This window comes from Phascolarctos cinereus, unplaced genomic scaffold (assembly GCF_003287225.1).
Source record: "Phascolarctos cinereus isolate Bilbo 61053 unplaced genomic scaffold, phaCin_HiC Scaffold_2;HRSCAF=192, whole genome shotgun sequence".
NCBI classification, from domain to species: Eukaryota; Metazoa; Chordata; class Mammalia; order Diprotodontia; family Phascolarctidae; genus Phascolarctos; species Phascolarctos cinereus.
Genome location: NW_027555625.1, coordinates 142,986,369 through 143,009,955, shown reverse-complemented (window position 1 = coordinate 143,009,955; position 23,587 = coordinate 142,986,369). Strand labels below are relative to the sequence as shown.

General features: G+C 39.2%; 1 protein-coding gene across 2 annotated transcripts in view; it reads right to left on the bottom strand.

The window, feature by feature from the left end:
- Positions 1–23,180, bottom strand: part of PINX1 (PIN2 (TERF1) interacting telomerase inhibitor 1) — a 97,066-nt gene extending 73,886 nt beyond the window's left edge. The window contains exons 1-6 of one of the 2 annotated variants that reach the window (XM_078149655.1): positions 22,994–23,180; positions 19,394–19,694; positions 14,779–14,888; positions 11,713–11,805; positions 9,790–9,868; positions 390–482 (exon numbers count right to left, since the gene is read on the bottom strand). In XM_078149655.1, coding sequence (XP_078005781.1) covers positions 390–482; positions 9,790–9,868; positions 11,713–11,805; positions 14,779–14,811 — 298 coding nt within the window. In that variant the 5' untranslated portion in view covers positions 14,812–14,888; positions 19,394–19,694; positions 22,994–23,180. The remainder of the gene's footprint in view (positions 1–389; positions 483–9,789; positions 9,869–11,712; positions 11,806–14,778; positions 14,889–19,393; positions 19,695–22,993) is intronic. The other variant, XM_020988920.2, reaches the window with a different exon arrangement.
- Positions 23,181–23,587: the final 407 nt, after the last annotated feature.

Genomic DNA, 23,587 nt, shown 5'->3' with positions numbered 1-23,587 from the left:
AAAACCTGTCTCTCCTTCGACTTATTGTTTTTATGTCCATGCTCTGGGGCCGGGCAGAACAAAAAGCCTAACCTCATCTTCACAGGATAGCCCTTCAAAGACTTAAAACAGCTATCATTCCATCCCTCACCCCCTTAAGTCTTCTCTTTTCTAGGCTACATTTTACCAGTTCCTTTAACAGATGCTTCTAGTTTGACATGGTTTCTAGTCTTCTCACTATTCTGGCTGCCCCATCCTGGACTATTTCAAATCGTCAATGTCTTTGCCCAAAAAGAAGTACCCTGAACTATATCTTACTTTGTCATAGACTTTCCAAGCCATCCATAACAATACTGTTACATTCAGATAATTATACATTGTCATCAATGAAACAAGATGTTTATTCTTACCTTTTGTAAATTTTGTATAGTGAACACGTCTTTTTGAGGACTTCGACTTCTCTTCAAGGCTAAAGGATTTTTTCTCCTTGTTTTCTGAAAAATCTAAAATAAAGACAGAAAAGTTCAATGAGCAACATCTCTATTAAGTTATATAATCTCATTCACATAAAACTTTTAAGAGCACTAGAATTTTTAAGTGCTATTATATTATTATCAATTAATATTGGCGGTTTGTAATGGACACTGTAAAGAAAGTACTTAAAGTAGTCTTTGTCCTTTAGAAACTTATAAAGTTACGGTGGTATGCATAATGAAGCATTTAAAAAAATAAAGAAATGTGGCAAAGGAAGGTTGTTCCTCATCCAGAGTACCAAAGCAAATTACTGACAAATCTAGCACCAGAACTCATTGGTTCCTGCTATTCCTAGGATATTCACTTACTATACGGGCTAATCTTCATAAATGTCCACATATGTAAATAACAAAGTTGGGTCTTAGATAAATCTTACAGATAACTAGTCACTTCACAACTTTTACACCTCAGCTATAAACTAAATTGCATGTCTTCTCTCAATGTGATCTTACAACTTCATTCAAAAACGACCTTGGTTTAAAGTTTAGATAGTATAATTACCAAGAAACAAAGTCTCAGAAAGTATATTATAAAAAGTATTAGCTAGCAGAAAATGATTATCTATCTCTTCTGAAAAACACTGAAATCTCTTAAGTTCTGTCTTACAAAAAATATAGATTTGGTGTTAGAAAGGAGGGGGAAAGAGGAGTAAGGGTCCTTTATTCAGGGACCTATATGCAATTAGCTTCAGTTTTAAAAATCACAAAGCTAGACACAGAGTAAGAGGCAAAAACATAAGTAATAGTTTCTTAGAACACATCCAATAAGATGTACAACGGATTCTTATTCAGTAATCTCAAAATTTTCTACATCTAGTTCCCAGGAACAATTGGCTCAAAATTTTACAAAGGCATTCTAACTATGAATGTTTTTTATTACTTTTTTTTTGGTCAATCAAATAATACCATTGAAGCCTACAGTCTCTTAGCTTTTAATGGCACACCAGGATTCAATAACAGAATTAATATACCATTAATTATTAATAAACATTAATTATCAAGAAGCTATTCAGTTTCTTTGATCTTCAATTTTGACAAGTGATTTCCAATTCAGAGGCCAGGATATACTTTGCTATATGGACTGTGTTCATTCCTAGTTCCTAGTAAAATTTCAGACATCAGAAACCTATTTTAAAATGGAAGTAAACCAGAATATAGAGTCTACTGTCACACAATCAGGAAGTGAGCAGGCAGTGTGATCCTGAGGGCTTTGACAACCAGTCTTAGCATGGGTTCCCTCTGAACCCTATCTCTGAGACTTAATCCTACCTGTTGCTTTTTTTAATTGTCTAGTGTCACTCAGGAGACATACCCCTCGCTTTTAGTTAGGTTTCTTTCTATTGTAGAAATAGGTAAAGGGGCAGTTAGGTGGTGCAGTGGATAGAGCACCAGCCCTGCTGTCAGGAGGACTGAGTTCAAATCCAGCCTCAGACCAAACACTTGACACTTACTAGCTGTGTGACCCTGGGCAAGTCACTTAACCCCAACTGCCAAAAAAAGGAAAAAAAGGAAAAAAAAAAAAAAAAGAAATAGGTACACCACCACTACTTCCTTTGTGTCCCACAGACAGTGTCAGTTAGGGAGGCCAGCCAGCCTAAAGCCAGTATCTTGGTAGAATCAGAGGGAAATGGTACCTCATGGGCTGACCTCAACATGCATGAGCAGAATATGATTAGAAGAGTGTTTCAGCTTTACAGGCAGAAGCTGCAGAGTCTTTCTCCACCGTTCTCTAACTCTAGAACCAAGACTTTTCTGCTATGCATTATTCTTTCAGTCCTAAACACTCTATAAGCCTGTTTTACTCAAAAAATGTTTTGATGCAAATTATTTCGTAAGACTGCTTTTGCAACATATTTTTTGTTCTCAACAGTGTTAATAAGTAGACCTAATTTTTGACAAACATTTGCATATTCAAAATCAATGTAACAATTTACCTTTGCCAAAGTTTCTCTTAAAGGAAGACTTGGGCAACTGTTAGTTACATGTTACATGAACCGTCCTGAATTGTACTGAAGCTTGGCAGAGTGGAAAGGTTCTGGCTTTGGAGGCACAGATCCTAGGTTTGGATCCTAGACTTTCTGTGTGACCTCCAGCAAATCCCTTAGCCTTCCTAGGCCTGTTTCCTCACTTGTGAAATGGGAGGCCTGGCCTAGATCCCCTCTGAGGTTTCTTCCAGCCTTAAATACATAATCCTATCAGATGGTCACACAGAACTGATGGCAACATGGAGTGAGCACCCTCTTGTGGCACTGACATAGAACTTCACGCTCTAGGTAAACCTATCCACCCAAATGTAAAACCAAGCTGGTGATATTTCTTTGATTCATGAAAAAAAAAAGGACACTAGGACATACCCAGGAATATCTACTCCCAACCAAGAGAAAGCAGAATATCAATCCTTGATGTGAGGTAAGTATATCCACAACTGTTCCATAAAAGTGTGACCTGTGTGTCTTTGCATCCTCAGCACGTAGCAGCGTGCCTCACTGTAAGTGTTTTACAAATGCTTATTAAATTGAACAAGTGATCACCCTGTCAAACTTTAACATTCACAATAGTCTGTTTTCTGGCACAGGACAAAGAGAACCTTGAAGTCTGAAAGATGCTACATAGTCTTAGTTTCCTATGCCCTGGAAACCTCCCTACCTCTCAGAGGGTCCTCAAGAACAAACCTACTTTAGAGCAGAGGGGACCTCCTTGTTTTGATCTTGTTTTATTTCAGTCCAAACAAACATCTCTCATCTGGAAGATACTGGAAGTTAATCAAGGCGAGTACAGGCTGTTCCAAATGTGAGTATTTTTTGCACCACTAAGACAATGGTATTTCAAATATGAGCAAACATCTTGTTAAAGGAGAATATTTAAGGATTCATTTTGCTCCCTGACGTCTTTTTTAATAGTCAACAAACAATAAGTACGGTGGTATTTGTATTCTCTGCACCTTCCAATTAGTTGTTTAACTGTGAAAACACAGTCTTACTCAGGTAAAAGGTCAGAAGAGAGGGCCAGTCTCTCCTAATGACTCTGTCATCCTCTATCGTTACTGTGATTCTGCAGGTCAGAAGTATAATACCTCCCTTGGAGAACCCTCAACTATCTCGGGAACAGGAGTCAGAACCTTCCTAGGTAATATAAAATATGCTTGAGAGGCAACACGGCATAGGATAAAGCAGAAGTCCTGGATCAGCTATTTATTGTTTAACCTTAGGTAAATGACTGAGCCTGAGTTTGCCTGGCTATAAAATGTAAGGAATATTACTTACACTACCTACCTCAGAGGGGAGAAAATGAGAGAATGTTTAAGAAGCACTTTATAAACATGATGTGCTATATAAATCCAAGTTATATTTAATCACGTCCCTCATTAATGAATTTGTTACTAATATATTGTCCTCTGACTTGGATAGACATTACCCAGTAATGCAAGTTTTGTCACATAATTTGCTTAAAAAAACAAACTTGTAACTTGACGTTAGCCCCCTAACAGGGAACAAGTAAATATAAGCAAATTCAGTAATCTGGGCAAAAAAAAGGAGATTTTAGTGTTATTTTGAAAGCTTTTTTATGCTTCATTTGGATGTGTCTAAAAAGTTACATTTTTGAAAAAAATTCTGTGAAAAATTTTGTGAAAAACCTTTGAAAGTGAATAGTCATATTTAGTTAATGTCAAAAACAAAGAGGAGTTTGTAGAAAGGAGGAGAGACCCTTGTTAATCATACGCAAATTTCTGGATACCAGATAGAAAGGAGAAAGCTTAGGGTTGGATAGTGAAGCTGAATAGCAAAGCCCTGTGAATGGCTGGCCCAATGAGTGTTAAAGAAACCACAAAGGGGCAGCTAGGTGGCACGGTGGATAGAGCACCAACCCTGAAGTTAGGAGAACCTGAGTTCAAATCCGGCCTCAAATCAAAACACATGACACTTACTAGCTGTGTGACCCTGGGCAAGTCACTTAACCCCAATTGCCAAAAAAAAAATAAGTAAATAAAAATGCTAGCTACCCCTAGAGAGAGAACTGATGAACTCTGAGGGCAGATTAAAGCACACTTTTGGGGGCAGCTAGGCAGCACAGTGGATAGAGCACCGGCCCTGAGTTCAAATACTGCCTCAGACCAAACACCTGACATGTACTAGCTGTGTGACCCTGGGCAAGTCACTTAACCCCAATTGCCTAAAAACAAAACAAAACAAAAAACCAAGAAACCACGAGCACTGTGTTGGAATAATGTGGAGAGAGCTTCGACTCTGTCAATTCTACCTCTGATGCTTCTCTGCAAGATGAGAATACTGGACTTGTACCTTCTGACAAAACTTTCAACTCTATCGCCATGATCTTGTACTACATTTTTTCCTCTTTTTGAGGAGTCACAAAGAACAAGGGGAAAACAAAGGAGCAAAAAAAGCACGTTTCTGCTAAATATTTGTAAATATAAAGGAGTATGGTATCTTCTTCTGCCGTGATCAGGATAAATTTTTTAAAATAATGAAAAAGAAAAGTTACCAGAGTTTTGATAAAGGCTAGAATTATGTCAGGGTCTTGAACCCTTGAAGAAGTCAAAAAAAGCATAGTATGAGTTAGAAAAGTTTTGACAAAGAACCATGGTCAGAGTAACTGAATTGATAATAGTTGAAAATTACTAGATTAGAGTTCATTTGTACCTATCTATTTGTACATCTTTAAACTTGCTCTAACTGGTATTTTACAAAATAATGATTAATAGTTATGCTCAGTTACTTTAATAAAAAAATTATTTTTGTATTAAAAAATTGGGAAGTATGTACTTTGACTCAGTTACCTGCCTAGGAAGCCTAAATGTCTGAGCACCAGGGCTTAACCAAAATGTTTACTGTTTACCTGGTGGCTGTGTATCAAACTCTCAAGAGTTGGATTTGCAGTCAAAACCTAAAAAGTGACTGACAAAAGCCACATAAAATCCCAATGACATTTATACTTTTTACAATAACTTATAATCATTAATGTAAACAGAGGATTTCTCTAATTTATACAAGACCTTATTCTGTCAGGTAAGGGATAACATGCTTGAATTTTACTGTGTGACTAATTCACCCTTTGCCTTATTCAGTAGAGGATCATTCCCAGTGAATAATATCCCAAGAGGACAGTTCTCAATAATGCAAAAGCAATTTCTTAAGCCAACAAATGACTAGTCTTTACAACATGACTATAGATAATACTGAGATTAATGGATATCTACCTAAATAGGTCTTGGCTGTAACAAATATCCAAATCCAAATCCACAGACCTACATCTAATTTCTATGAAATATCTCTACCCCTAACTGTAAGCTCATCCTGAAAATGCAAAGGCAGCACCATTTCTTCCCTCCTGCTTGTAGCTTCACTTTTACACAGTGCATTGTCATAAATCTTCCTGTGGCTAGATTTAATGCTGTAATTGTACCCAATAATTACAAGCATGTCCCGGCCTAGCTTTTGATGCCATCCAATGAAGCCCTTTTCCTTTAAAAAACAAAACAAAAATCCTCATAAAAGAACATAAAGCGAGGAAGCTGAGGGTCCAATCCCCATTCTTGTCACTTAGTAACTGCATTAACTTGGGCAGATTATTTACTCTTTGTGAGCTGCAGTTTCTTCATGTGTAAACTCAAGGTATTTCCGCCTACCCTAACCTTACAAGAGTATGCAAAAGAAAATGAGATTATTTTGGTAAAAATGCTCTGAAACTAATAAAACCAATGCAAATGAGAGGAAAGTGCCCAATGTGTGGGTATCTGGATTCAGAAGACTAAGTGTCCTGTCCTGGCACTGCCACTTAGTACCTGTATAATCAGTACAAATTATTTCACTTCTTTCAGTCTTAGCCATGAGGAAAAGCAAGAAGGCATGTTTTGGGCTAGAATTCAGAGTGAAGGAAGGGGTATATATATGGCTGGAAAGGTAGACTGGGACAGGTTTATAAATGGCTTTTTTTTAATTAACAAAAATCTACTTTCTCTCCTATCCCACCCCCCCCAAAAAGGAAAAAAAAAACCTCTGTTACAAACAGCTTGTATCAAGTAAAACAAATTCTCACATTGGAGTCATCCAAAAAAATGTCTCAATATGCTTCTCACTGCAGTATTAAAGCTATTTTCCAATTTAAACTTATCCTTCATTTTTGTTACTATTCTTCTATCTGATAGATTTTCAAATAAACTGATAGCAACAATGGTCAGTTATTCAATAGAGTTTCTCTGAAAGTACAGCCATCGTGCCAGTGTTAGAAAAGACAAAAAGCAAGTCTGAAGAGATTCTTTCTTTACAAAGGATATCTAAGCATTGTTAAAAATAAGGCAACATATGTGAAGTTTAAGTACATTTAACATTTAATATGGCATTTGTCATTAGCTAGTAGAAACGTAAATATAAATATTTTATATTGTCACTAGCTATTCATTCTTGTTGATGACTAGATGACTAAAAATAAAATTAATTTCCATTTCTCACCAAGAAAGCTAATAAAAGTCTACCATTTTCCACTACATATGTGAGCATACACTTTTACTTTATTCTTATTTTAAATCAAAATATAAAAACAAACTCAACACAGAAACAGATGTAAGACTGTCTGGTGCTTAGCTAAATATTGCAAAATGAAAGTCCAACACAGAAATTGCATTTATAGGATTATCATATTATCTAAAATACTTTCCAAGTTGTAACTGATTGAATTTAAAACATTATTTACACTCAACAAAATCTATAAAATAAGTGTAATATGAAATCTTGCAAGTCTTGCTGCATGAGGTCTTGCTGGATTGGTGTTCAGTTGTTTCAGTCGTGCCCACCTCTTTGTGACCCCCTTGAGGGTTTTCTTGGCAAAGAGAGTGGAGTGATTTGCCATTTCCCTTTCCAGCTCATTTTGCAGATGAGAAAACAGAGGCAAATAGGATTAAGTGACATAGTAAGTCTCTGAGGGCAAATTTGAACTCGGGCCTTCCTGACACCAGGCCTGGTGTTCTATCCACTGTACCACCTAATCCAGTCCTGTGGCTGGATTACTTTCCAAAATTCTTACAGAATGTTCCACATAAAATATTCATAATAATTTTACAATTAATTTTATATGTAAGAGTTTTTATAATCATAGGTAGAATAAAATTTTATATTAATTATATAATGGGGGAAAAAATGAACCCTACTTAGTGTAAGCACCTAACATAAACCTAAAAAAATATTATGAGTAGTATAATAAATGACCTTGGGGATTCATAACACATTTTTGTTGCTGCTGAAAGGGGTTTGCAGGAAAAAAATATTGGGAACCACTGCTCTATACCATGTTCTGAAACATGCACTTATATAATTCAGCCAAATGATTTTTTTTTCCCCTCATGTGAATAACTGGCCCAATCTCATCCGACTGACTTCAGCTTTCATTGAGACTACGTACCATTCTGGGGCTTAAGGAAATCACCACAATATTATCTACAAACAGGAGCACCTGAAAAACCTCAGCATCTATAAGGAATATTTCTTCTACTTGGTCTTTGGGCAATCCATCCTCAATGACACTTTAAAAAACTGATGAATTTTGTGCTACTTTTAGGGCAAACATCGGTAGCGACAGCCTAAGCTCTTCATGATTATCTGCCATGAAACTTCCTTTCAGCTGTGGTTATGCTTGCTCTCCAAATAGTCCCACCAGAAACACCCACCCAAATTCCCAAATGGCCTTCATCAAAACCCCACATTTTTAATATTTTAAAAATAAATGACATATGAAGAAAGATGCATCCAGAGAAACAACTGATAAACAGAAATATGTGTAGAATAATTTTACATACACACTTATTTACGTCTAATAGTAGCCATCTCTAGGGCTTGGGGGAAGGAAGAGAAAAAAAGGGAAAAATGATAATTTTGTTGCATATTTGGAGGGAACAGCAAGTGGTACATGGTAGATTTGCAGTTTCATGTGCAGTCATCTTTTCTACTGTACTGTGTTATGGAAATGCTTGTTTTGTTCTGTGAACTGAGGATAAAGTAAATTTAAAAAAAAGTAAATGTAAAATCAAAAAGAAACCCAACGACACACAGATGATCCAAAGACTCTGAGGAAGATAGTGTTAGATGGCACGGTTTTTCTTAGTGGGTTTTAGACTAGTTCTTCACTAACTAATTAACAACACAGAGAATCAGGATAAACTTTCATTCATCTCTAATGTCCAGCAACGGAGCCACTACAACAACATTCTACTATACCACAACAATCTGACTCCTAATGAAGAACTCATTTTCAACTGATATTATCAATCAATCATTCAGTCAACAAGCACTGTATTTATTAAGCATCTACTACATAGAAGGCACTGTGTGCTGGGGATACAAATACAAAAAGCAATTCCTACTCTCCAGGGCCTGATTTGAGACTGCAAAGCTTTGTTCTCACGTTAGCCATTTCAATAGATAACTCCTCCCACCCAAGCTCCAACAAGAGCCTCCGTCATAACAAACAACTGTTAAGGGATAGCAACTCAGTGTCATTTGACAGTTTATGCCACATTTTTCTCATAGTCTCCTACCTCTCTACCTAATGTTTAATAATCTCTAACACTTTTCTATAAAATTTTTACTAGCCACAAGTTTATGATGCCAGTTTCTATTTTCTGCTTTGTGGCTTGTTTGCATTTTTTTAACGTGTAACTTTTTGTTCACATTCCTGTTTTCACTAGAAAAACCAGTATATTATTTCTGGTTCATCTCCCTTCTAATACTGATTCTACTTTTGGTGAATCTGTTTGCAAAACTAGGCTTGCTTATCTCATAACCTTTTGGATTTAAACAAAAGCTGATTCTCAGGTACAGAAGAACTAAAATACTTCTTCCCCAGAGTCCTTTTCTTCAGTTTTTTAAAAATATATTTTTAATTATTTCATTATTTCCCAATTTCAGTTAAAAATTTTAACATTCATTTTTTAAATTCTGAGTTTCAAATTCTTTCCCTCCCATCTCTCTCCCACCCCTTGAGAAGGCAAGCAATCTGACACCAATTATACATATGAAGTCATGCAATGTATTTCCATGTTAGCCATATTACAAGAGAAAACACACACACAAATAAAACTGAGAAAAATAAAGAAAAAAATATGCTTCAATCTACAGAGTTCATCAAGATACTAAAATATTTCTAAGAGCAACCATCATTAGAACTAACTTGTAATAATAACAAATACAAACATTATAAATGCCAATAGAATTAAGATAGAATCTGTCTTACGAATTTAGTGTCTAGAAGCAGAGACTAGACTCCATACCTTTATCTTCTTGTCCATGACAACTGTTCAATTCAGCAAGAAGTTGATTAAATTCCGCTTGGGGAGCCAGCCAGTTGTCCTGTAAACATGATACAATGTGTAAGGAATGATCCTGCTCAACAGGCATCTCACAGTACTATCAATGTAAAACATAACACTAAATACTAATGACGATGATGACAAGAACTAACACTTAGTGCTTGATAGTACATAAAGTATTTACATATATTACCTGATCTGATTCTCATTAGAAGCCTTTGAGGAAAGTAGTGCAAGAATTATCCTCATTTTGCTTATTAGGAAATAAAAGTACTAACTTGTTTGTGGTCACAAACACTCAAAAATTACTTACCTATACTAATTTGGGGGAGTGAGTCTCTCTTCTTTTAAACAGAAAGATGTTCCTAGATGACTCAAGACTCTAACTACAATAATCTCAGTTTTTCTACTCTGGCTCAATCACATTGTCTTAAGTGATATATGTAACCAATGTAAGGAATTTAGCCATCTCCAGAAACTTTCATAAAAACTTCCCACCAGATGTCACTGACTGACAAATTTAAGGTGGAAGACTAACTGGTGTAGGGCAATGGAAACAGCAACAAATGTGGAGGCATGAGACTTGGGTTCAACTCTGTGTCCACTACCTACCAGGTGAGGGGCCCCTTGGACAAGCAACCTCGCACCTTTCTAAGCCTCAGTTTCTTCATCTGCAAAATGAAATGACTGAATTAGGGCCCTTTCTGCTCTATATCTATGATCCTATTATGAGATTCGGTAACCTCCCCAAACATAAGCACAGCAATAAAAAGTCTCATCCTGTTTTCCAGCAGTTAACTAGTTTACAGTTTCTATCTTATAACTCTATAAGATCTCCTCTTCAAAAACTTCCTCAGACACAGAAGCCATGTTTCCAAAGTGTTCAAAGAAGTGATATATTGGCCAGTTCACCAAATACCCAGGACCAGCACCAATTTGAGTAAGATCAATGGACAGCCACACTGACCTCACAGTGTTCTGACAATGAAAAAGGCCAATTTCCAGTGATCTGGGCAGAAGGGTAGAAATACAGGCAACAGTAAATAGAATAATTTGCTATTAATAAAAGGCAACTTATATATAGTGCTTCGAGCTTTGCAAAGCACTGTACATGCATCATCTCAATTAAAATTCACAACAACCCTTGCGAAGTAGGTGCTAAGAGGTATTACTATCATCCTTGTTTTACAGATGAAAAAATGGAAACTCACTGATGTGAGTGACTTGCCCATGGTCACATAGCTAGTAAGTTTTACAGAGAGAAGATCTGAATCCAGTCCTTCCTGACAATAACTCCAATACTCTATCCTCTATGCCACAATAACTCTTGCCTTGAAAAGAACTTCTTCTCTAGAAAAAAACCCCAATTCCATTTTTCTTATTAAGATTCTGATTTAATATTAAATTTTGTTGTTGTTGTTGTTTCAATCATGATCAACTCTCTGGGACCCCACTTTGGGATTTTCTTAGCAAAGATACCGAAGTGGCTTGCCCTTGTTTTCTCCAGCTCATTTTACAGATGAGGAACTGAGAAAAACAGAGTTAAGTGACTTGCCCAGGGTCACACAGTTAGCAACTGAGGCGGATTTGAACTCATGGAGATGAGTCTTCCTGATTCTAAGCCCAGTGCTCCATCCACTGTGCCACCTAGCACCCATATTTCAAATTTAGTTTGATATTAAAATTGGTTTCCGTTGCTCTAGTATGTATCAAATAGGGTTATGGGTCAGTAGAGGAAGAATATGCAGAATGTCTTAGGTGGCACATAACTAGGATTCAAAATGAATTGCAGTAAATGCACAAACTGGACAGAAGACAACACTGTGATTATCAATGACCTCTAAGCAATCGAATGAAACGCTTTACACCAGGAATACTGCTCACCTCATGATTGGCTGAGGCTCCCAACCCAAGCTGGTTGTTTTTAACTTGAACTTTAATATGTTCTGTGGCTCCTTGCTCCTGAGCCCCTAGACCCTACAGAGACAGAAAATAAAGAGGGTTTACACCGTGCACAAATATCAATTAATAATCATAACTGAAGATGTTCTGAATGACTGACAACTCACAAAACAACAGTCCAGCCTGAGAACATCCTGTATAAACTTAAGAAATTCTGCTTTTTTTTTTTTAAACTAGAACCATGATTTCACTGGTAAAGCAAACTCCTGGTAAAGAAAACTCCCTGTTCAATAAGGATCAGTAACTTCTAGGCACCCAAGAGTCCTAGAGTTGCTCGGTGTCCTGGGTGGGTGAGTACTTTGCCAAGGGCCACACAGCCAGCATGTGGGAGGCAGAACTTGACTCATCCTGACCAAGGATAGCTAGCTCTCTATCCATAACAGGCTTGCCACATAATGAGAACAACAATGATAAATGAGAGCAGCTGACATGTACATAGCACTTTAAAGTCTGCAAAGATTTTGCATACATCACCTCATTTAAGCCTTACACCAATTCTGTGAGGTAGGTCCTACATGTATTATCTCTACTATACAGACAAGGAAACAGAAGCTCAGAGGCTAAGGGGCCTGCTAATGGTCACATAGCTAGTAAATGTTAGAGGCACAATTTTAACTCAGATGTTTCTGACTCCAAGTCCAGCACTCTTTCCACTACACCCTGCTGTCTTTCACAGAATAACTCTTTCTAATGCCCTAAATAAAACAAATAATGCCATATACTTATTTTGATACATTTTCTGGGAAGACCCAAAAAAGATGAGTGAAACCAGGTATATATAACATTAATAGTGCAAGTATCTGTTCTGTCTTTAAGTTCATTTAAGTTCTGGTATGTAATTAAGGACCACACTAAGTTTTGAGAAGAGGTTTACACAGTCCATTCTTATACTAAGAAGGGAATTATATGCACACATTTAACTGGATTTAGGATAAGTTACTATTCCCAAAAGGCACAGATGCTTTCATTCAAGGGACTTAACCCCATGAGCTAAGCAAAAGATTTTTTGAAATTAAATTTTACTTTTTTCAATCTCTCTCTCATACTCACTCTCTCTGATAACTTTGCCTCAAATAAGAAAAGAGAAACAAAACCCATTACAAACACATGTACAGTCAAGCAAAACAAAATTCCACATTGGCCATGTCCTTCCTATCTATCTATATGTACACGTGTATATGTATGCTTCTACATGTGCACATATGCATATGTATACACATGCATATTATATATATCCATGTATAATCTTCATTTTGCATTGAGTCGTTTGCCTCTCAGAAGGTGGGTAGCATGTTTCATCATTAGTATCCTGGAATAATTAGCTGGCCATGGTTGGTCATTATGCTGATCAGAGTTCTTAAGTTTTTAAAATTTGTCTTGACAACACTGCTGTAATCATATAAATTGTTCTCCTTGTTCTAATTACTTCACTCCACATCGTTTCATACAAGTCTTCCCAGTTTCCCTGGGACCCACAGTAGTAATCAATCACATTCCTGTTCCCCACCCAGTGTGTGCCTCTTCCTCTCCCTTTTCATTCTTCTTTTAAAGATCATAACAGAACTACTCCTAGGCCTTCTGTCTAATTAGACTCCCTCTATGACTCCTGATGATGATATGGTTCAGAAGGGATACAGGTACTATCTCCCCAGAGTAGAATAGAAGCAGTTTATATTTGTTTATTCCCTTTCTTAATTAGTGTTTGCTCTTCAAAGTTTCTATGCAACTCTGGTGTTTTCATCACGAATACTTCAAAGTCCTCTATTTCATTAAAGATCCATTTCCCCCCATAAGATTACAGATTATATTCAGCTTTGCTGAGTCATTCTTTTTCTTCTTTCTAGGCAATTGGGGTTAAGTGACTTGCCCAGGGTCACACAGGCAGTAAGTGTCAAGGTGTCAAGTGTCTGGTCTGAGGCCGGATTTCCACTCAGGTCCTCTTGACTCCAGGGCCAGTGCTCTATCCACTGAGCCACCTAGCTGCCCCTGAGTAAGTCATTGTTGGGTGGGTGGGTGGCTGGGTATATGCCTGTGTTCTGGATACCATATTCCAAGCTCTCTGCTTCTTTACAGTGGAGGTTATTAAATCCCATGTGATCCTGACTGCGATACCTCAGTACCTGAATTGTTTCTTTCTGGTTGCTTGCACTATTTTTTTCTTTGACCTGGAAGCTCTAGATTTTATCTATATTGCCCCTGGGAGTTTTCTTTTTTTCCAAGATTCTCATGAGCTAGTTTGTTAAGTGATTGGTCCAAAATCAGTTCTTAACCTATGACTAAGAACACAAATATATCCCCATCTATAAGTCAAATTATGAAAACATTCTTCTATTCAGTAAACATTTATTAAAAGCTTATGTTCAAGGCACTGTGCCAGTCATTAGGGACGGAGGCAGAAAGACAAAAATGAAATAGCCCTTACCTTTAAAGAGCTTACATTCTACTGGGAGGACAAAACATTCACATGGATAAGTAATTACAAATTTTGGCAAGAGAGCGCTAGCCACTAAGAAGATAAGGATGGGTCTTGTATAGGAGATGGCCCCTAAATGAAACTCTGAAGCCAGGGATTACAAGAAGCGGAGGTAAGTAGAGAGGGTGCTGAAACCAAGGGGATAAGCCTGCGCAAAGGTATGGAAAGAAGAGCTGGAATGTAATGTATAGGGAATGACCAAGAGACCAGTTTGGCTATAATACAGAGTATACTGTCGGGGGGGGGGAGTGGGATAGAGGGGGGAATAGTGTGAACAAGGTCTCAAAACAAAGGTCGGAAATAGACTGTGAAGGGTTTGAAATGCTGAGCTGAAGAATTTGTATTACACTGTTTTCTAAAGGTAATAAGAAGTCACTGAAAATTCTTGAGTAGGGAAGTCAAGTAATCAGCTCTGTTTTAGAAACATCAATTTGGCAACTACATGGAGAATTCTGGAAATGTGAAAAACCACACTTTCATAGCTGAAGGCCCCTTTTATTTTTTTCCTAAAATACCTTTCCCTTGGACCACCCCATCTTCTCCAGCATCTTTTGGCCAAACTTGGAATCATCATTACTCCACGCAGTATTCCTTGGATCCACAGACCACTTCTGCTTCCGCCGAGCTAGGAGCAAAATGGAAAGTGCCTCTTTAGCAACTTAATCTCTAGACAAAGAAATGCTAAGTGAGACATGTAAATATATACAGCATAAAGTTTTAAACTATAATATAAATCTCTCTGACACAGGTAGATATGTCAACACCACTGGACTGTCAAAAGAACTGGATTTTAGTGTCAGTTTCATAAACAGTCACAGCCAAACAAACTGCCAACAAACTGGGGAGATGAGGCATATACACATATATGCCTCTCAGCACTTACAGTTCAGCAGCCACTCTTATGATAGCTGCTAAGACTATTGGTGAGAGGAGGGATAAATCACTAGGTGAACCTAGGTCAAAACTTGAATTCTTTAAAAAGAAAAAGGTCATCAAGTTACAGGGTCATAGACCTGTAAACAAAAAAGGCCTTAGAGATCATCTAGGTCAACCCTCTCCCTTACATGCCAATTTTCAGTGTTAAGGTTTGCACTGGGTTTTTTGTTTTTGCTTTTAAATTAGTTTCAGGGATACAGATATGACTGGACAACAGCTCTTGTGAAGTAAGATTTGGGACTACAAGTTCAACAGGAATCAACAGAATGACAATGGAGCTAAAACTCTAACAAGCCATCTCTATGCTGCACTAGGTCTAGAGAGCAGAGTTCAGAGTAAAGTCACTACCAGCTCTGCTCTGCGCAGGCTGTTGTCTGGAAAACTCTACTCTGAGCACTATACTTTACAACACAAGGTGGAGAATGTTCAGAAAAGGATTTTTAAAAAGACTGTGAAAGGACTGGAGAAGATTCTATACAAGAACCACTTGAAGGTATTGGGGAAGTTTACCTTGGAAACAAGAAGGCTTACAAAGGACATGACAGCTCTCTGAATATTTGAAGGGCAGAGATATAGAATGATGAGAGTTGCTATAGCCTGACCCCAGAAAGCAGAATTAGGATCTTTGGGTAAAAGATACAGACAGGTAGACAAGATACTTAATGGAAATCTCCCTAACAGTTAGAGCTCTCTACAAGTTGAATGGGTGTATACAGAGCACTGGCCCTGCAGTCAGGAGGACCTGAGTTCAAATCTAACCTCAGACACGTGATACTTATAGCTGTGTGACCCTAGGCAAGTCACTTAATCCCAACTGCCTCACCGCCCCCCAAAAAAAGAAAAAAAAAGTTGAAGGGTCTGCCTCAGGAAGCAATGGGTTTCCTCACATCAAAAGAAACTGGATGACTACTTGTTGGGAAGGTAGTAGAAGAGATTCTTGGACAGGATGGCCTCTGAAGTCTCATCTAGGTTTATGGCTATGATCTTACAGAACAGTCGTAAACATGAAATATTACACAGAAACTTTTTAAAGTTCCTCAGAAGACAGGCACATAAAAGCACATGGCATTACAATGTAAAAGGGCCTACGTGATATTTATGTTCTTTTAAAAAGATGCATAAATGTTACCTTTAGAAATTCGCTAATAATACCTATAATATCTCTGCAATGTTTAGTAACTTAGTAGAGAGTTAGGACAGCATTTTTAGCATTGCAGATTTTAGGAAACTCAATATGACTTTTGAAGAGCCACAGTAATTAAAAAAAAATCAAGGGAATAAACAACATTAAGTTTGTGCTTTGTGTGTGTGTGTGCTGTGGTAATTATCCATCACTTATTTTGATGTCTAAATATACTGCTAGTCAGTCTGATTATGATACCTCAGTAACTAGTACTATAATTCCTGGTACTCGCTATCTGAGAGCTATCATTGGTGAAAAGATGTATAGTAGTATCCTCATTATTAGGAATTATTAGGGAATAAGTTATTTTGCAACTTTTTCCCAGATTGCTGAAGGCTTACCATTTTAAATATCAAACTGTTTTTATATTGCTTTGGATAGAAATTTTTTCTAAAATGTGCTGCATACTTCTCTTCTTCATCAGAGATACTGAACATAATTAAACATTGTCTTGAAGGTTGTAGGTCATCATTTTGAGCATAAATTACTATGAGGTTCTATTTTACAGTGATAAAGTTGTCAGGGGGAGGGGGACAGAGTCAATGAGCTTTTGCTTCAATACCAAATGATTCCAAGTTGCAATGTTCATGGAGTTCCTCTCTCTATGCTTTATTATTAGCTTTCTCCCTTGATGTCAGACGTGACTTCCTGCTGCTGTCAATATATCTCTCTCCCCATCCTAATTTGGTTTTTCTAACCTGTTGTAAGCCTGGAAATCAAATAACTAAATTTGTTAAAACTAGGTGTAAAATAACAGTAGGTTCTGAATAAGGGTTTGAGTTACTCCCCTATGAATAAAGAACATAAGCTTTCAATGCATAAACTTTTAAAACATCAATTACAGCCCTTCAGAAGGCTTTTTTTTTTGCATACTTCCCATTTCTTGCCTGTGTTTTGAACAGGAAAGGTTGCCAAATGGCTGCTGCAGATGGGTGAGATGCTACACATCCACCAAAAATGGGACTAAAAAAAAATACTAAATGTTAGAAAAATCTAGATTTATTTTTGCTAATTGTAAAGCACCAAACTATACTAAGGCTGGAACTTTTTTTTTTAAATTTCTAAGAACAAAGTATCAAGTAAAAGGTATATGCAAGGGTGAACACTGGGACTGAACTGGGGAATTTCAGGACACCTGACCATTCTAGCTTCACAGCAGCTGGGTGAAGCTAGAAATAGCTGTCACTGTCTATGTTTCAGTTTCTTCAGGCATAAAGCAATGTTAATGCTGGCCCTGCCTGGCACATAAGGATGTCTCAATCACAAAACAACTAGAATACAAGAACCCTTGAAACATAAAAGCATAACATGGCATACTCTAATGACAATCTTGGATTTAGAGTCAGGAAAATGGGGTTCAGATTCTTCCTCTGAAACTAGTTGTGTAACCATGAACAAATCTCTGGGCCTTGGTTTCCAAATCTGTAAAATGAAGATGCTAATGATACTCGTGGTACCTGAGGCACTGCCACTGTTGTGAAAATGAGGTACTGTGGATAAAGCCCTTTACAAATCTTCAAGTGCTATATAAACATCTACAGTGACTGTAATTATGTAATATAAATATGAAATTATGTAATATAAATATACAATCTTTCCAAGTCAATCCATTTGGCAGGAGGTCCTCTATTCTAGCTAACTAAGCATGGAGTACAGCAGGGCAAAAATACTTCCACCCAGAACTATCTATTTATACACAACCCAAGGCAAGTGGAACTAGCACCAGGCAAAGCTGTCAAACTGGTGAGTAGCCTTTGACTCCTTCTCCCTTCCATGTGCCTCGGAGGCAGAAGGGCCGGTGGGCCAGTACCTTCAGAGATGGGAGAAGCCAGAGGTGCAGCAGGTCAGGTATGGGAGAAAAAACAACCAACACTCTCCCGTCTTTGGAGACTTCAAAGGAAGAAGGGAAAGGATGAAGGATTAGTAACAATTTAGGTTTAGTGACAAAGAAACAAGTTCTCCACCTGGTGTTTTTCCTTAAAAATTTGTTCTACACATTTATCACATTAAAATAGCCTTGTTAAATGTTACCTAGTCTCCCTCGTCCTCTAACCTATCATTCCTTATTTTCTAAGTTCAGAACTTGGAATTATTTTCTGAGTTTTCTAGATCTCTACCCCATCCCAGCATCTTTCTGTGGATGGGACAGAAGACTTTTTACAGCAAATGGTTGTCTTTGTTCATCCTTGTTTTGTAAAGTAAAACTCAGAGTCATAAAAATGACACATAGATACATATACATGTACACACACACAGACACACACACATATATACACACACATACAAACTACTACAAGGCCTAATACACTGGCAACAGTCAAATATGAGTTGAATGTTCTTAAACTCAGAAATTGAACTTGAAACTAAAATGTGATATTTGCAGCTGTTTTACAAGTTCAAACTGGTAATTTCAGCATTATATTCCTCCACACAGTGCCTAGCACAAAGTAGGCGTTTAATAAATGTTTGTTGATTGATCCTGTGTCAAGTGGCATTGTCATAACAAAGGCACCACTGCCACCTGGTGACAGTTGTCCTCAACTGCCAGTTCCTGACTATTCTTTCTCAGGCCTGAGTACCTCCCCCACTCGCTCACTTTTCAGCTCCCTTTTATGAGCTTTCTTCCCCCATTAGAACGTAAGCTCCTTGAGGGCAAGGTGTGTCTTTTTCTTTAAATTCTCAGCCCTAGCACAGTGTCTGGCACATAGTAGGCACTTAAATGTTTGGTGATTTACAATTTTTTTTAAATTTTCGGTATTAAGACACTTTATTGTATCCTATTTAACACCACTGAGGGGACTAGCACCTCTGGTGTAGGAGCTTGCTGAACCCTTTCCAGGGCTGCTCATCCCCCTTTGGTGTCCACCTCCATCCAACGCTCACCTGGGGCTACCAGAAGCTGTAATAAGTGAAGCAGCCACACCCCAGTCACATTGTCTCAGCAGTCAGGCTAAACCAAGTTGAGGGTAACTGACAGGCACAAACCCACAGTGAGTTAGAAGGATGTTTACCCAAGCATATGAAGACCTCCCCCGGCTGAATGGGCAGATGAGAACAATTTGTTTCAACAGCCACGAAGGCAGCTGAAGCAGGTGCGATGGAGCGCTTGGGGCTTGGTCAGGCATCAACAAGGCCAAGGTCATCCATTGCATCCTGGGCTATCAACCAATCATCTTGACTTCTGTCCTGCTATTACTGGACTTCAATGACTCAGGAAGAGAAAGTGAGGCTGATGGCTGTGCACCTCTGCCTCACTTAAATCCAGTTCATTCTCAAGTCAAGACTTCACCCTGTGATCTCATTGGTCTTCTTCTAAAACAAAGGAGAAACAACACTTTAACACCACAAAGGCAGGCTTGGGCAGTGGTACAGAACAAGCCTTGGGGAAACCCTGAGCTCAATTCCTGTCTCTACAACATCCTGGCAGATGACCCTGGGCAAGCCATTCATCCCCCCAGTGCTCCCATGCAACTGTTTTAAGATGTGCATGTGGAGGGGAAGGTTCTCACTGGGACCACTCTACACCAATGAAATCACAGGTTCAATTAAAAAAAAAGTCAATTAAACATTCATTAAATCCTCAGGGCTGCCATGCTAGGGACTGGGGACAGCATTAGGGCTCTGGATCATATGTCACACTGTTGATTCATACTGAACTTGTAGATATCCCATGATGCACAAGGAGAGGCAGCATTCAGAATGTAGGAGTTAACAGTTCTGTTCTGCTATAGTCAGGATACATCTGGAATACTGGGGGTATATCCCTCCTTCTCAAATCAACAAATCCTGCCCTCAATGAGTTTTCATTTGACTGGTAGATTCAACACGTACACATGTCAGTATCAAGTAATGCCAAGTAATTTCAAGGTGGAAGAGAGGGCTGACAATTGGGAGAGGAGATCAGAAAAGGCATCAATCATTAGAAAGTGGAACTTGAGAAATGATAAACCATACATGACATAAATATACAGTAAGGTTTTATTCCCCAGAGCAATTCACATTTGTATAGTACTTTACAGTTTACAAAGAATTTTTCTCTCAATCACCTTGTAGAGTAGATAGTACTGGTTCCGTCACCTCACTTTACAAAGTAGGAAACGTGCTCAGAGCATAAGTGAGTTGCCCACAGTCAAGTAGCTGGTATGCACCTGAACCCTTGTCTCACATGAAGAGGTGGCCCTTTTCCTTGACAGGGCTAATGCATCTACATACACAAGTGAATCCATTCCATTCCACTTTTTCCAGCAGATTGCCTTCTCTACCGCCGGCCATCTCCATTTGTCCTGATCTATATCTGGCAACTGGACCCAGATGACTCTAGAGGAGAAAGTGAGGCTAGTGACTTTGCACTGCCCTTTCTCACTTAAATCCAATTCACCTGCAAGTCACAGCATCATCTTCCTGATGTCATGGTCCTCCACACCTCTCTATCATCCCTTCTCTCTCACTTATCTTTTATCTATCCCAGTTTAAAGACTGCTCCCCTATTGCCTATAAACATGACCATATATCATCTATCCTCAAAAAACTCTCACTTGATTCACCTATTCCCTCTACTTATCATTCCACATCTCTCCTTTTTTGTGGCTAAATTCCTTGAGAAGGTTGTCTACAATAAGTGCCTCCATCCACTTCCTTTCCTCTCACTCTTTTCTTAACTTTCCACAGTCTGGCTTCAGACCTCATCATTCAACCAAAACTGCTCTCTCCAAAGTTACTAAAGATCTCTTAATTGCCAAATCTAATGGCCTTTTCTCAGTCCTCATCTTTCTTGACCTCTTGGCAGCCTTTGACACTGTTGATGATCATTGCCTTCTCCTTGACACTCTCTTCTCTCTAGGTTTTCATGACACTGCTTTCTCCCAGTTCTCCTCCTGCTTATCTGAGTGCTCCTCATCAGTCTCTTCTGCTAGATTTTCATACAGGTCATGTCTACTAACCATGGTGTTGTGTTGTTTCCCCCCCCCCCCCCCCCCGCATCATTTGCAGGGGGCCATTTTGTCTTTCCCCTCTAACCTATTTCACTTGGTGATTTCATGAGATCCCAAGAATTCAATTATTATCTCTATGTCTTAAATCTACTTTTTAAGCCCAAACCTCTTTGCTGACTCTAGTCTTGAATCTCCAACTGCCCTTCATTCATTTGGAACTGGATGTCCAATTGATATCTTAAACTCAATATTTCCAAAACTAAACTCATTATCTTTCCCTCCCTCTCCTGTTCCTAACACCATTTTCCTAGTCACTCAAGCTCACAACCTAGATGTCATCCTAAACTCACTGTCTCACCACTCCACTCCATAGCCAATTTGTTGCCAAGGCCTGTCGATTTCATCTTCATAATACCTCTCATATATGCCCCCTTTTCTCCTAACACTGCCTCCACTCTGGTATAAGCCCTCCTCACCTCACACCTGTAATATTGCAATATCCTGCTAGTTTGTCTCCTTGCCACAAGTTTCTCCCCACTCCTGTCCATCTTCCACTTAGCACCATTCAAACCATTTCATCTTCTTACTCCTTAAATTCCAATGGCTCCTTATCACCTCCAGGATAAAATATAAAAATCTTCTGTTTGGTGTTCAAAACCTTTCCTAACCTGCCCCTACCATTTCCAGTCTTCTTACATCTTGCAACCTTTCCCACCACTGCTCCCTCAAATACAATCTCTACAATCCAATAACACTGGCTTTTTTGCGGTTCCTTGAAGAAGACACTCCCATCTCCCAATTCTGGACATTATCACTGGCAGTCCCCCACGTGTGGAATGCTTTATCTCTCATTTTCATCTCCTCGCTTCCTTCAAGTACCAGCTGAACTCCCACCTTCTACAAAGCACCTTCCTAATTTCCCTTAATTCTAGTGCCTTCCCTCCAATGATCATCTCCAATTTATTCTGTCTATAGCTTGTTTGCACATAATTGTTTGTATGTTGTCTCCCCACATTATACTGTGAGCTGCTCAGGATCAGGGATTGTTTTTTTTTTTACCATTTTTTGAATCCTCAGTGTTTAGCATAGTGCCTCGCACATAGGAGGCGCTAAATAAATGATCACTGACTGAATGGTGTATGCCAGACCTGGGATTTAAACCCAGATCTTCTATCTCCAAATCCACAGCTTTTCCCACTATTACCAGGGTCATGATTATAGCTGCCATTAACACAGTGCTCCGAGGTTTGCAAAGCACTTTACTTCTATTCACAACGACACCGGGCGATAGGTGCTAATATTATTCCCATTTTACAGATGAGAGAACTAAGGCTGAGAGGGGTTAAGTGACTTGACCAGGTTCACCGGGCTGGTAAGAGTGAGGCAGGATTGAAGTCACGTCACCCTGACTCCAAGTCCAGAGCTCCATCCACTAGATGCCTCAGGCGTCATGCTGGGTAACTTTTTTTTTAAACTTTAAAACTGGCTGCACAGGAGAGCCCAGATGCCACGGGAGTAACAGAGACCACCACAAGGCATGGGAGGGTGACGTGACCACTGAAGGGCTGGGATACACAGGGGAGCCTTCCAAGGGCGCCCACGCGCGTACACCAAGACCTCCGCGCGATCACAAGCCTGCGTCCACTTAAACCCAGGGGCGCCCCGAACGGGGAAACTCACGTTGAGCCAGCATCGCCATTCTGGGGGAGCCCAAACGCCACAGGGGCCGGCCCTGGACCACCACGCCGGAAGACAGTCCGGCTAGCCGGTCTCCCGGAGCACGACTGCCTCAAACTACCAGGAACCACACGCGGGCTGCGAGGAAACGCCGCCAGTGGCGACGCGGCCCGATGACGACACAGGAACGCGACGACCTGACGCTGCAGTCGATGGAGATGGGGAAGGGGGCGGGGCCTGAAGGAAGGAGGAAGGCGGGGCCTGAGGGAAAGAGGAAGGCAGGGCCTGAGGAAGAAGGAAGGCGGAGCCTGAGGCAGGAGGAAGGCGGGGCCTGAGAGAAGGAGGAGAGCGCGGGAGGCGGTGGGGTGAGCCGCAGGATGCTCTTTACCTGAGACTTTGAGCTGGGAAACTTTAGAGATCATTGAGTACACTTCCCTCCCAACCCCCTCACTTTGCATTTGGGGAAACTGAGGTTAAGAGATTTGCCCAAGGTCATGCAACAACTAATAACAATAGCTTGTATTTATATAGTGCTAATTAAGTTTTTCAAAGAGCTTTATAAATATCTCATTCTAGGTGCTCACAACAGCCCAGTGA